At 41.4% G+C, this 14,855-nt stretch overlaps 1 protein-coding gene across 4 annotated transcripts in view; it reads right to left on the bottom strand.

Annotated features, from left to right (window-relative positions):
* RYR3 (ryanodine receptor 3) overlaps positions 1–14,855 on the bottom strand; it is a 568,187-nt gene that overhangs the window by 238,808 nt on the left and 314,524 nt on the right. For all 4 annotated transcript variants that reach the window (XM_030814359.1, XM_030814360.1, XM_030814362.1 and 1 more), the window contains exons 20-23: positions 7,578–7,794; positions 3,018–3,122; positions 1,551–1,654; positions 301–384 (exon numbers count right to left, since the gene is read on the bottom strand). In XM_030814359.1, coding sequence (XP_030670219.1) covers positions 301–384; positions 1,551–1,654; positions 3,018–3,122; positions 7,578–7,794 — 510 coding nt within the window. The remainder of the gene's footprint in view (positions 1–300; positions 385–1,550; positions 1,655–3,017; positions 3,123–7,577; positions 7,795–14,855) is intronic.

The raw sequence follows: 14,855 nt of genomic DNA on the forward strand, positions 1-14,855 counted from the left end.
AATGCTATTCTTATAGATCAAAGACAGTGCATCTGTCTGACGTCTCCACACCTCCTGGCTCAAAACTAACAATATTAGTGTGAGATCCAGGTAGAAGGGGCAAAGAGAGGGAAAACCCTGAAATATTTCTTTACCAGGCTTCTATCTGAGGGCTTCAGTGCCATCCAGGAAACAGGGGAGCCCTTCTGAGCTGGTGCTAGCAACTATGTGGGCTAGCTGTCTGTCTTGGTACCACCCGCCTGGATTAAAAATCCAGGCTGAAGCATTAAAGTCTTGAACCATTAAAAAAAAATCACCTACTTTTTGGGCAGTTTGACCTTCTTGAGGTCCTCCTCAGCAGCTGGGTTAACATGAGCAATGTGGCACCCCAGGGCCAGGAGGGTTCTGTGACACAACAGAAGGAGAAGACTAAGGTCAACTGCAGTGTTAGGAACAGCAGGAACCCTAATTCACATCTGAGTTGAAAACAGACAAGAGCCATTCATTGAGACCAGGGGTCAGTAGACTTTTTCTGTAAGGAGCCAGAGAGTAAATGCCTAGGCTTTGTGAGCCATATGTCTCTGTCACAGCTACAACTCTGTGATTACAGAGCAAAGCCAGCCATAGGCAATATGCAAACCAATGAGCTTGACTCTGTTACAATAACAATCTATTTACAAAAATAGGTAGCTGGTCTGATTGTCCCATGGGCCATAATTTGTCAACTCCCGATTTAGATGATAGCAAGCGTAAGATTACAAAAGAGAAATTTGTTAATTGCCCCCTCTTGGAGACATTTTTCTATTTTATAAATTTGCATTACAATTATATGCCTCTTCTAATTCCATGGAACAGATAGAATTCTAATATCCAGCCCACAGTTCAGCAAATATGTACTGCATGACGCCTGTAAGGGCATGAGCTGTGCTTAAAACCATGAAGTACAAAGCCGTACCCTCAAAAGGCGCCAGTGTAATTGAAGGTATCCCATGTGAGCCTATGGGACAAGGGACCTTAAGGAGCATCATTATGCCAACAAAACCACAAAGTTAAGATGTTCTGCAGTGACAACTGGAGAACAGGGAAATACAAAGATAAGAGAACAGGTAACAAGCCCCCAAAGAATTCAAAATGGGAGATAACAATTTGGGCTAGAAAAGTTAAGGTCTAAATTAGGCCCATGGGTAGCATCATGGAGAAGCGAAAGTTATTTTAAAATTGAATTTTAGTGAATCAGATCAGGTTTCCCAACGGGTTTTAGAAATGCTTTATCTTTTTTCCTTTATTTAATGTGAACTGCAAGAGGTACTTGGTCCTTTGATTCTAAGTTTCTTTTCTGCCTCTTACTTTTTCCCTGTCCCTAGCAAATAGCAAATGGTTTAAGAAATATAGTCAATAATAATGGTGGGTGGTTATGCTAAATCCTCTTGTGACATGATTCATCATCATCTCCTCTAATTTATTAGAATGCGCCATGTTTTCAGGCAAGAGACATATCTTTGCAGTTTAGTTATAATGCATTAAATCATCTACTCATTGTTTGTAAAACTTTAGCTCAATTAAATACTCACTTTAAGGTTTCAGTTGACATTTGCAGGTTATAATTCTTCTCAGTTTCGGGGAGCTTTGAAAACTCCACAAGGCAAGGGTGTTGTCTTTTATTGTCATCTCGTATCTAGGTGGTGACATAAGAAAGAATGTGATTTAAGTTTTGACAGCTGGCACTGCATGGGAAAACAGAACAGAACATACTTTGAAACATGGCCCAGGCAATCCATATCAGGCAAGACAAAGACAGCAACTTGCTAATCGGCAAACAGATGATCTCTCTAGTAAATGAGACACACAGTCTCCAAGTTGCCAGTGGTTTGTGCTCCGTGGATTTATTTCTAGACAGGCATCTGCATTTCGAACATACTTTCCGAGAGAAGCAGTGCTACATGTGGCAGCCATGCTCTTGTTCCTCCAAAATTCATGTAACCATAATGTTTCTGAAGAGGAACATTCTTCAGTATAGGACAGGCTACAGAATCTGGACCAGTGCTGTGCAGTAGAACCAAAAGTCAGCCACAAACATGAAGCACATTTGTAATTTCAAATTTTCTAGTAGCCACATTAGAAAATCAAAAACTTGAAATTAATGTGTTTTATTTAACCTAATAAATGCAAAATAATCATTTTAACAAGTAATCAATATAAGAAATTATTTATGAGATATTTTACTTTTTCCCCCACACTAATCTTCCAAATCTGGTGACTATTTTACACTTTTAGTACATCTCAATCCAAACTAGTCACACTTCAAGTACATGTGACTCATGGCTTTGTATTAAACAGTACAGTTCTAGACATTAAGTAATTCATTCATTCATTCATTCAACAAACATTTGTTGTATGCCTGTACTACATGACAGACCCTGAGCTAGATATTAGGAGTTCAATAGTGAAGCCATCCTCATGTGAGAATATTTTATGGTAGCTATATAAACACATAAGTGTGGGAGTGCAGAGACCCTGTCAGTAACTAAGCTAGAATGTGTGTCATTTGAGAGAGTCGGGGTTATAGGAAGCTTCTGAACTTCCCTATCCTGCCTTCAGACATGACCTTACACAAATCATGGAACACAGTCAATTTACATTCTCTCTGAAAAATGATTTCTAGTGAAAGATTCCCTATCCTCCTCTGAGTGTCCATTAATCTTAGTGACACATCTGAAAACCATATTAAACAAGTTCTGATTCAAAATAATGAATCAGCCACTTTTCACCATCCACACAGAGATGACAACTTTTTTTCTGAAGGAGAGATTTGAGTATTCTGAAGCAAGTGCTGAGAAACAATGATACATCCCAAATAAAATAAACCAGTGTTTGGGAGTAAGAAAGGGGAGACACTTCTGGTTCTGTCTGCGAAGACCTGGTCTCCTCAGTGTTCCTAACTAGTGAATGCAATGAAAACTAGGCATGCAGCAGGAAGAACGGTTCCAGGCAACAAGGCAATCCCATCCTTCACCCCAACCTGGCCCTGAGACACATACCTTGCCGAAAGTCCAGCCAAGTTCTATTTTATTCATTCCCCAAAGCTCGTGGATGTTTTCAGCTAGTCTGTCTCGGATCTTTTCTAGGTGCGGTGGCAAAACAACCTAAAGGAAAAGGAGCAAGTGAAAAGAATCGATTGTTTTGAAACCTATCATAAAATCTATAGGAGTTGGGCACCCTACTTGAATTGGCACATCACCCAGGAGAAGCTGCAGTATCCGACCTCACTCTGCCTGACCCACATACTCCCAGCCCTCCTCCCTCCTCCTTTCTTGGCTTCCTCTCTGCTCCTTGCTGTCTCTCTGACCATTGCCTCTTAGTCTTTTCTGTAGGTGTATGTGTTGAATGTTCTTCACATGTGAATGCTTGCCTCACCTTATTTCCTCTCTACATGTTCTCTCACCCAGTAGATGATCACTCCCAAGTCAGGCCGTTTCTAACCATGGTCTCTTTTGAAGTTTAAACTCATGGTTCCAGCTGCCTACAGGATTTTTCCATTAAAGTGAGCTCAATATGTTACCCAAAGCTGAATTCATTATTTTTCCTTCAAAATCTTTTTTCTCCTCCTGTTTTTATTTTCTCTTTTTGTTGCATGGCCCCACTACCTCTTTAAGCCTGGAAGTCATCCTATTATCTTTCCCTTGGCACTACTCCCTCACCTAATCAGTCATGAAACCTACCATGTTCATTTCCTAAGTGTCCTTCTGAGGGATCCCCTTCTCTCCATTACTCAACCTCATTATTTTCTCCCTGGACCATTCCAAGAGCCTTACAATTGGCCTCCCCAGCTCCCCACTGATCTATCCTCTACACTGCAACCAGTGGGACAAGTCTACAATAAAAAATCATGTCGGAACACTCTCTAGTGTCACCCAAGTGTTCCTTGACACTAGGACTAGATGTATTAACCACATACACAGTGCTCTTCTTTAGTTCTCATCACAGTCTCTACAAACACATCCTTTTCAAACTTCTTGAAATTCTCCCAAAAGACCACACTGTTTCACAGTTCTGTGCCCTTGCATATGCAACCTTAACCCTTATTAATACTCCCCACCATACACATCACACACCACCCCCCACCACACACTCTTCCCTGGCACCTGGCAAATACCTTCAACATTTATCCTCCTGCATTTAGTTCAAATGTCACCACCTTTGAGAAGTCTCCCCTGATTACCTAAAGGGAGAGTTCCTCTGTATTTTCCTGGTGTTTTGCTCCTATCTCTCCACAGAGGTCACAAAATGGGAGCCTAAGTTTTGTTTCCTCTCAGATTTTTTATTATTATTATTTTCATGTTTATTGGTTGACAATCCCTAAGAAATGGGAGACTTCATATAAAATTCCAGATTTCTAGTTTATTTTGACAACTTAGAAGATGACTAACACAGGACTCATACTTTTGCCTGGTGTCTGTCAGCTGGAGCTGAGAACTAACCATCCATTTCAGGAGGACCTGCATGCTCGAGTGTCTATGGCTTTTCCAGGTGTGTGGTGCAAGCTGTTGTGTTGGTGGATCTACTATTTTAGAGTCTGGAGGATAGTGGCCCTCTTCTCGCAGCTCCACTAAGCAGTGTCCCAGTGGGGACTCTGTGTGGGGGCTCCAATTCCACATTTCCCTTCCACACCACCCTAGTAGAAGTTCTCTATGAGGACCCCATCCATCCAGCAAACTTCTGCTTGGACATCCAGGTGTTTCCATACATCCTCTGAAATCTAGGTAGAGGTTCCCAAACCTCAATTCTTGACTTCTGTGCACTCACAGGCTCAACACCACATGGAAGCTACCAAGACCTGGGGCTTGCGCCCTCTGAAGCCATGGCCTGAGCTGTACCTTGGCCCCTTTTAGCCATAGCTGGAGGGAAGTGGCTGGGTCACAAGGCACCAAGTTCCTAGGCTGCACAAAGCAAGGGGGCCCTGGGCCTGGCCCAGAAAATCATTTTTTCCTTCTAGGCCTCTGGGAGGGGCTACTGCAAAGGTCAATGACATGCCCTGGAGACATTTTCCCCATTGTCTTGGGGATTAACATTCGGCTCCTTGTTATATATGCAAATTTCTGCAGTGGGCTTGAATTTCTCCCCAGAAAATGGGTTTTTCTTTTCTATTGCATTGTTAGGCTACAAATTTTTCAAACTTTTATGCTCTGCTTCCTCTTGAATGCTTTGCTGCTTAGAAATTTCTTCCCCCAGATACCCTAAATCATCTCTCTCAAATTCAAAGTTCCAAAATGCCGCCAGTCCCTTTGCATAGAAGGAGTGACCTTTACCACAGTTCCCAACAAGTTCTTCTACCTCCATCTGAGGCCACCTCAGACTGGACCTTATTGTCTATATAACTATCAGCATTTTGGTCAAAGCCATTCAACAAGTCTTCCCAGTCAAAACTTTACCTCATTCTTTTGAACCCTTGTTGAGGCCAGCATCTTATAGAAAGCCCTGTCTGAGTAACACACATGTTTCTGATTACTTAAGTCAGGAGAGGCAGCCCAGACAGGAGTCACACTCATGCTTCTACTTTCTGCCTGCTTGGGCACCAGCAGCCCTGCATCCATGGAGAAGCTCCTTCAGGCCTTGGCCTTCAAGCTTCTTGTCTATGAAGGAGTCCAGAAAATGCCACAGTGGTATAAGGATTATTTTAAGCTGAAGACTTTGAAAAACAAATGATACAGGATGGGGCTTTTTCTGGACTCCTCTTATCTGCCAAAAAAAAGAGCCCCCCAAAAGAATTCAACAATTTTTTTCCCATGGGAGATTGACACCTACCACCAGAGAAAGGTTAGCATCACACCTAAAAAGGCTCTATCACAGAACTATCATATCTCCTATCTGTTCTCCTTAGGAATCATTTATCTTTCCCCAAAGACATTTATTTTCCCAAAAGTGCCCTTCTCCCCATCTCCTTTTCCTATTAAGATGGTATATAAGCTCCAAATTCTAACTTCCTCCCTGAGCCACATTTCTTTGTGAACTCCATACCAGGTGATTAAAATGTTTTTTTTCTCTTGCTAATCTGTCCATATGAGTTTAATTCACAGGACCCCAAAAACAGAACCTAGGAGGGTAGAAGAAAAGTTTTTCCTCCCTGACATCTAGAATACACAGAACCTAGATGATCTAATTCTTAGAATCACCTCTAGCTCACAACCCCCTCTCAATTTCCTATCAACATTCTCATTCCCCATTAAGGTACTCTGTGAAGCAGGCAGAGAAATACTGAAATGCTATCAAAAGTGATATAGTTTGGCTCTGTGTCCCCACCCAAATATCATCTCGAATTGTAATTCCCACATGTTGGGGGAGGGGCCTGGTGGGGAGGGATTTGATCGTAGGGGCAGCCTTCCCCCTTACTGTCCTCATAATAGAGTTATCATAAGATCTGATGGCTTAAAAGTGTGGCACTTCCCATTCATTCTCTCTCTCCTGCTGCCATGTGAAGACGTGCTTGCTTCTCCTTCACCTTCTGCTATGATTGTAAGTTTCCTGAGGCCTCCCCAGCCATGCAGAACTGTGAGTCAACTAAACCTCTTTTCTTTATAAATTACCCAGTCTCAGGTAGTTCTTTACAGCAGTATGAAAATGGACTAATACATAGTCATTAGCCACAGGAGGTGAGAAGCAGACTCATGAACACATACACATAGATGAATATAATAGGGTCATATGAATATTATGGGAGTAAAAATGCATGCTAGAGAAAGTCTCTAGTCTAAAAGAGCTATATTGGGGAAATTATTAACCCCAAGTGCCTTAGAGGCATAGTCTCTTTTCATTTATTTTCTATAACATCTAGAATAGTGATTCAAATAGCCCTGCCGTGTAGAAAATGCTGAAAGCTCTTGCATGCCCCTTGTAATATCATGTGAATGTGTCTCTCTCAAATTACAGACCCTGGAGGGGAAAGAAAATATCGATTTATCAGCACTTCCAAAGCCCTCCACGCTACTCCCTGTTTCTCTCCCTTTTATTTTCCAACTCTTCTCCTACATGCTCCTCCCTCTTCCCAGAGCCCAGCCATATGAGAATATGCATTGTCCCTGTCTATATTTCTACTTTGTGTTACTTCTAGGCCCTTATTTATACCATTTCTTTTATATCACCCCTGGAGACCCTCCCCATTTAAGCTTTTTAAAGGCTCTAACTGAATTCCACTCTTACCACACAGACTTCTAGAAACATTCTAGCCTAAAGGATTTCTCTAGTATTTACTGGTGCATACTGGCCATTTTGCATTTATTACATTTGGCCTTTTAAAAAAATAATACATTTGCTTCTTACATCTTTAACTTGGTTGAGAATTCCCAGAGAATACATGAGTATTTCTGTATATCCTTCACAGAATATAACACACGTAGCAGGTGCTCAACATGTTCACGGATTGAGAAATCCTTAAAGACCCAATTGACGCATGTGGTGAAAATGTGAAGAGTAATAGCTGTTCACATTACACAACAATTCTGGAGTACGTATATTAAGAAAGGTTCAAAGACAAGAAAGAAAGAACTATTTAACTCTATTGCTTCATCTGTATCGGTTGCCTTCTGCGGGCAATTTGAACCTACCTGACTGGTGTCTATGGGGCATGGGATGAAAGAGGCTTGGGAGAGGAACTGGGTGGTACCCAAGAGATCTCTAACGCCATCAGCATCACGTTTATATTCTTTGACAGGCTCCAATCTCATCTTCTCTTTTGGAAGTAAGGCTTCATAGCAAGGGGCATAGCCAGAGGGAGGCAGGAACTTAAATTCTCCATGACGTCCACCCATCAGGAAACGTACTCTGTCATTTGAAGACAGCAGAAATACAGAGGTTAAAAAAAACAGTGCTGCCCAAATAAGTGAAAATTAAAGATCAATCCCTACCTCCCACCCTCAACATAATTTTGTTGAGAAGTGAATGACTTCAGGTTAACCACAGCAAACATCCTCCAGTATGTAACAAAGCAGTAGAGGGGTAAGTGAGCATCAAGGCTGATCCTCAGCTGACCCATCACGGCTAAGTTCCTAAACATTTATATACATAAACCACTAGGTTTTTAGAACCAAGTTTATCTGAACTCTAATAGGTAAATAATTACTATAGATATTATTGCAGTATTGAAAAACATAACAGTGATAATGAGATTATTCTCTGCAAAGATCATATCAAAATTACAGTGTGATAACTTCAACTCTTCTTGAGAGAGATTATCCACACATCAGTTAAAGAAAGCATGACGTGGCCAGGCGTGGTGGCTCACGCCTGTAATCCCAGCACTTTGGGAGGCTGAGGTGGGCGGATCACAAGGTCAGGAGATCAGGACCATGGTGAAACTCCGTCTCTACTAAAAATACACACACAAAAAAAATTAGCCGGGTGTGGTGGCGGGCGCCTGTAGTCCCAGCTACTTGGGAGGCTGAGGCAGGAGAATGGTGTGAACCCGGGAGGTGGAGCTTGCAGTGAGCCGAGATTGCGCCACTGCACTCTAGCCTGGGTGACAGAGCGAGACTCCATCTCAAAAAAAAATAATAATAATAATAAGAAGAAGAAAGCATGACATAACTACATGGAGAAAGTAGTAAAATCTTATTTTAATACTCAGGGGAAAAGACTAAGACTAAGTAACATCAGAGTATTAATCGCAAATGGTACATGGCTGGCGAGGTTACTTAAAAACGTTACACTGTGGAGGCCACATTTCCCTGAAGCAGCTGTTTGGGGGCGACTGTGAGGAGGCAGCCATGGCTGCATGGGCACAGATGGGCATCAAGAGTTTGCTCACTGGGATGCTAGTGTCTTTCTTAGTATCATCCTCCTGATAATACCCAGTCCTGACACCCTGGCCCACCTTCTGCAGTGCTCACTGGTACTTCCCAACGAAGTGGGGAAGGACACTAAAGCTCTCACAGTAATAGCAGGCAGGCTCTGATTACCACCACGCGGAAGTCTTTCAATATTGTAATTCAGCATTCTGGCTGAAAGTCAGCCTCATATATATGGGTTAGGTTAGGGTTAGATTGGACCCTAAAGTTCCCCACGCAAAAAGGAGAGGTGAAAGTAAGCTATTTCAAAATGATACTTCATATGATCCCAGGTTTATAATCAGAAATAGAGCTTTCACAAGTCAGCTGCAACTACATTAAATTGATGAGGAAATACAACCAGTTTTCCACAACTAAAACATGGCAAGATATGGAGCTCTGGAGATTCAACAGTAATTGAACACTGGAAACATGTCAATATATATGCAGTGTTTACGTACAACATTCATTCCCCTGCCCTTCTCCATTTAACAAATCTTTACTGAGCCCATACAATTAGCACTTGCTTTTGTACTGGGGATTCAGCAATGAACAAGGTATATGGCATCCCTGGTGTCACAGAGCAGGTATTCTAGCAGACCAATAGGCGTTAATTACTGATTGGCAGACATCTTGAAATCACTCAGGTACGGGGTTGGCTGCTAGAGATGGTATGAAGGAAGCCCTCTCTGACATGCAAGCTGACTCTGAGGGGTAAGGAGAAACCAGTGAGCTCAAGATCTGGAGGAAGAGCATTTCAGGCAGAGGAACAAGTGCAAAGGCTCTGAGGTGGAGAAGACCTTGGGTGGATCAGATTAACGGGAAGGAGGGTGGCGTGGGTGAGAATGCCATGAGCCCGAGTGGTAAGGCTGTATCAGGCAGGGTCTATGAGCCCCGGCAAGGAGGTAGGATTTTATTCCAAATGGAAAGCTGCTGATGGGTTTTAATGTAAGGAAATATAAGATTCTCCTAGTTGCCCTATGCAGATAGATCTGGGGACCAATTGGGAGGCTCTTGAAATAGTCAGAGGGAGATAATGGTGGGTTGGATGGAGGTGATCCAAGCAGCCACACCCAGTTTTGTTTTGGAATTAGGCTTGTTTGGAATTGCTCATGGACTGAGTGTCTGTGTGGAGGGGGATGAGGTAAATGGAGAAAAGTTATGATTTGGCAAAACTTTCACAACAGGATACTTTCCAATGGGCCTCACTTCCTTTCACTGGAACGTTCTGGTAGGGCAGCCTCACAAGATATTCTCAGTGTTGGCTGCATAATCGTGATGGTGGAAATATCCTAATCGTGAAACTGGAAAATAAAGCCTCTTTAAGAGATGCTAAGGTTTTTTTCCTTCCCAACAAGAGCAGACACTTTATCTGAAAAGCATTTTATAAAATGCTGTTTTAAAATTAATTCCAGAAATCATATGAAACCTCCCAGTTTCCTATTTTAAGGTACTCAATAATAATGATATACAGTTAGAATCACAATTGTCCCTTGTGAATGCTCCTACATTAAGTGTTATGTAGAACATGATCTATGTTTATTAAGAATTTGAACAATGAAATTAAAACAAAATTGAGTCATTAGCCTGCAGTATTACTAATTTAGTGAACCTCAGGAAATAATGACTAAATCTTAAAATTATTTGTTGAAAATTTCCCAATTCAATTGCAACGTAACAGATTGTGTTACTGACATATGGAAACCATGGGATAAAATTGGATCTTTCTGGGCAAAGAATTAGTGTGGGAAACTTTCTGCCTCTCTCTTCTCATTGAGCATCTTTCCTGAGAGCAGCTGAACGCCTAGTAGCTTGTACAGCAAGTAAGTGTATTCCATTACTCACTAGCATATGGATTCCAAGAACAAGTAAATGGTCTCTTATGAGGATTTCTAGAGGAATTTAATTATTCATGAGCTCTCTTGCTAATTGTTGAGTTTCAAAATTTCTCTTAGGTTTTAAAATCTGCTGGATGAGATAACAAATCAAGAAAGGTAGAGTTTCAGGTAGCATCTAATGAGAACAATGCTTAGTTTTTATATTCAGTTATTAAAAGGAGACTGATCATTTGGTTATAAATCTGAATCTTATCTTCCCTAATGGCCACATAAACTGTAAAATAAATTAACACAGGCAGGAATCAGTGTTTACTGCATACTGAATCTTTGGTCTTTAAACATCATCGTGCAGTGCTTCAGTGGGTGGAAGAAAAGGTCCTGGATTGCTTCAGAACTCCTGGAGATGAGAGTCCCTGTGCCCTCAGCAGGCAGACTGAACAGACGATGGTCCAAGGCACACCTACCACCTGTGGCTCCTCCCCTCACTGCCTGTGAACAAACTGCCCAGAGTCTGTGAGAAGGGATCCAACAAACCGCCACCAATATTGACGGTCCCCTTCATAATTTGCCCTATGAGATCCAGATTGATGAGATCAAAGGTAATAACTAGGGAGATAAAATTCAGGTTTGAAGGGAACGACTGAAAGACGGAAACAAAATACTTGAAACTCACTTTAAGTATCTGAGTATATGAAAGTGGGCTCCCCTCTGTCTCAGAGTTTTGGTTGAGGTCCCAAAGTTAGATGTATGAATCCATAATTCAGAGGATGCTAAATATTTTCACATTCTAAAGTGAAGTGCTGAGTCAACTATGTAGTATATACGAAAAAACTGTGAAACCAGTTCTATCAGCCACAGCCTATCACACACCTCTAGACGGATAAAGGAAAGAATTCCTTTGGAGAGAATTTTCAGGGAGAAAGGGAGAAGCGTTCTCCCTTTTCGGAAGCCAAATGATGAGGTTTCAAGAAACCACGTAGAAGCTGGACAAGTGTCCTCTGGAGTTTACTGAGGGACACATTTTCGTGGTGACAGAGCTGACAGCGTGAGAAAGGTCTGCATGGAAAAGAGGTGCCCTTCCGCTCAGGGCGACGCCAAGGACTGTGCTCCCTAGAAGGCTATTTAAGGGCTCCATGAATGAGCCCACTGTCTGCCATCTTAAAAAGGGACTTCCTAGGAAGGCAAATGTCTGAGTAGAGATCAGAAACCCAGGGGCTGGGGGACGTGGGAAAGGGGATCTGGAGGGAGGTTTAGGGTCAGCCAGAGGGAGCAGCCAACAGAAGTGGTAAGGTTTGTGTCAAAAGAACTGTGGCCAGAAGTTCCCAGCCTGAGGCTAAGAAAACTACAAAAGGGTCCCAGAAAAGAAAGAGGCAGCAACTGTACAACCGCTACACAAAGACTCAATGCTACCTGACAATAGCACTGACTCCATCAGACATGCCTATTCTCTAGTCATCTCTCCCTGGGGCTCAACTCTAGAGGGGTCTGCAATAGGAGCTGGCCAATCAGGGAGGGGCAGACCAATGTGGAGAAAAAGCTGCCTCATACTGCAGGCTCAAGCTGGGGGAGGGCTCAAGCTGTAAACTGGATACAAATTTTGATTTTATATTCAAATAGACAGAACTTTCAAATTACTGACAAGATTGTTCTTGTTCCTAAAAGTAGCAATAAAAGCTACAGGACCTACCCGAGGACTTGTCCAGAGCATGGAGTTACAGGCGTAGAAGAAGAAACAATAAAGTTAAACCTACCAGTCCACTTCTCTCAGTAAATTGTTACCTGGCACTTCACGTTTATCTTTTAAATCCTTTGCCTCATTCACAAACGAGAAATGTCCAGTTGGAATGCAAATCTCCCCTCTCTACATGTTTCCTCCCTGGCTCCTTGAGTTCCATGGAATCACCCAGCATCCCCAAAATGTTAAATGCAAAATAAAAAAGAGAATTTCAGAACTGATTTCATTACAATTAGTTCTTCTTTATCCTCAGATTTTTCTCTACATTAACGGATTTAAAAAATCAAATTCATTAATCAGTTTAATCCGTTCCACCACAGCACTTGTATCATTTTCTGGGGTTCTTCCTGTAACTCAAATGTTTCATCAGCTCTCAAAGACTTTTTCCTTCCTAAAGTGTTTACAGTAAGCAACTCTGTCCATAGATTCTCTCACCTCAAAGATAAGCAATAGCTTCAGTAAGAGCTGCCTGGGAGTAGTGAAGTTTTGGGATGTGTAGAGGAAATTTTTATTTACTTGACTAATTTTGAAAACACAGGACAAATTATATTGAAAAATCTCTGCCAGCATTTTCAACTTCATCTTTGAGATTTGTGCATTTTTGCTTGTTAACTTCCAGGAGAGATGGGACTGCCTATTACAAATTCCCAGATTTGAAAGATTAACCCATTAAGAAAAAAAATAGTAAAAATCATGACAAAGCTGTGCTGTGCTCAAAGGGGGTGACCAACTTTTCTTTCCTTGGGCTATCATATTATTATTCAGAGCTTGCTAGCAAATGTGTAAAATCACTAGTCTTATAGATGTCTCATTACTGTTATCTGCTATTGAATTCCTCCCAGAGAGCTGAGATAATGTTTCACAGAAGAAAAGGATACAAGCTGTGGTTAAGAGGAGAAAGAATTAGCCAGCTTTTGCTGACCTGAATTCGACTCGTAAGTCACGATTCATAATTGCATCTTTAGCCCGTATCGCTAAGACTGAGTTATGGACATTCCCACATTCATATTTCTTTCTGGCTAGTGTTTGATGAAAGCTCAGGGCAATCCAGCCAGTGCCTATCATGTTCTCTGAAGAAGTATATTTATCTCAGCAATAATTTCCACAGCATTGACCACAGCAAGCTGGAAATAGCTAAGTTGTTGGTTACCTGAATTTTAGCCAAGTCTGGAGAATACCAACAGAAAACAAACCACCACCACAAATACTATCTTTGGATATGGTTATTTTTATAAATTAGAGCTGGCAAGAGTTATGTAAGATGATTAAATAGATTTATGGGGAGTTTAACTATAGCCATAAAATATATTCTATGATGACTAACTCATTAATTTTCTGCAAAAAAAAATTAGCACCCAAATTTCACTATATACTATGGCTTTCTGTATAATGCTCTCTATCTGATTCATGCCATTTGTGGGGTGTATATGATCAACTTTTAGTAAGAGCTTCCTGGCATCTAAGTAATTCAACCTTTTCGGTGGGCTACAAGGTACATATACCTCATCCCAAATTCTATTCTGTAATGAATAGGGTTGTTACACTGGGGGCCTACTGCACTAATAATACTGTCTATAAACAAACCACATTGAGAAGAAAACTATGGAAGCATATTCATTAAGAGAAAAGAGGCTATGACATTGATTTGTGGGTTTTGTCAGTAATTACTCATGCTAACTTTGACTTCACTGTGAGTAAATCTAATTGACAAAGATTTTTGCCCTTCATGTAGCTTTGCTCTTCGATGACGGCTGGCAGGGACATCCTAATCAGGTATTATTAACAACATAGTTTGTAAGTATAAAAATTATTTTAAAAATTCAAGACAAGGATCTCAGTAAAGATCATTAAACAGGAGGAAACAGGACTGTGAAAGAGAACTCAAATCTAATTTAGAAGCCATACAGAAGTTAAAAATAAATATGAGAAACAACTCTGAAGACTTCTATGATGGGAGAAAAAGAATCTCTTTCTAGACGGGCATAACACTTTGCATATTGCTGGGAGAGATGCTATAAAACCAGGCAAGTGTTCTACAGTATTGGGTGAAACAATAATTTCTTTTCAATTTCATTATAAAATATATATATATATATATTTTTTTTTTTTTGAGACGGAATCTCACTCTGTCGCCCAGGCTGGAGTGCAGTGGCGTGATCTTGGCTCACTGCAAGCTCCGCCTCCCGGGTTCACACCATTCTCCTGCCTCAGCCTCCCAAGTAGCTGGGACTACAGGCGCCTGCCACCACGCCCAGCTAATTTTTGTATTTTTAGTAGAGACGGGGTTTCATCGTGTTAGCCAGGATGGTCTCGATCTCCTGACCTCATGATCCGCCCGCCTCGGCCTCCCAAAGTGCTGGGATTACAGGCATGAGCCACCGCGCCCGGCCAATACATTTCTTTTCAATAAGATACTTTAATTAACTTGGAATTCATACTGTGGTTTCTCTTTCTAGCTCTTTGTTCAACTGAACTAAAGTAGTACAG

The sequence above is a fragment of the Nomascus leucogenys genome, chromosome 6 (genome assembly GCF_006542625.1).
Source record: "Nomascus leucogenys isolate Asia chromosome 6, Asia_NLE_v1, whole genome shotgun sequence".
Classification (NCBI taxonomy): Eukaryota; Metazoa; Chordata; class Mammalia; order Primates; family Hylobatidae; genus Nomascus; species Nomascus leucogenys.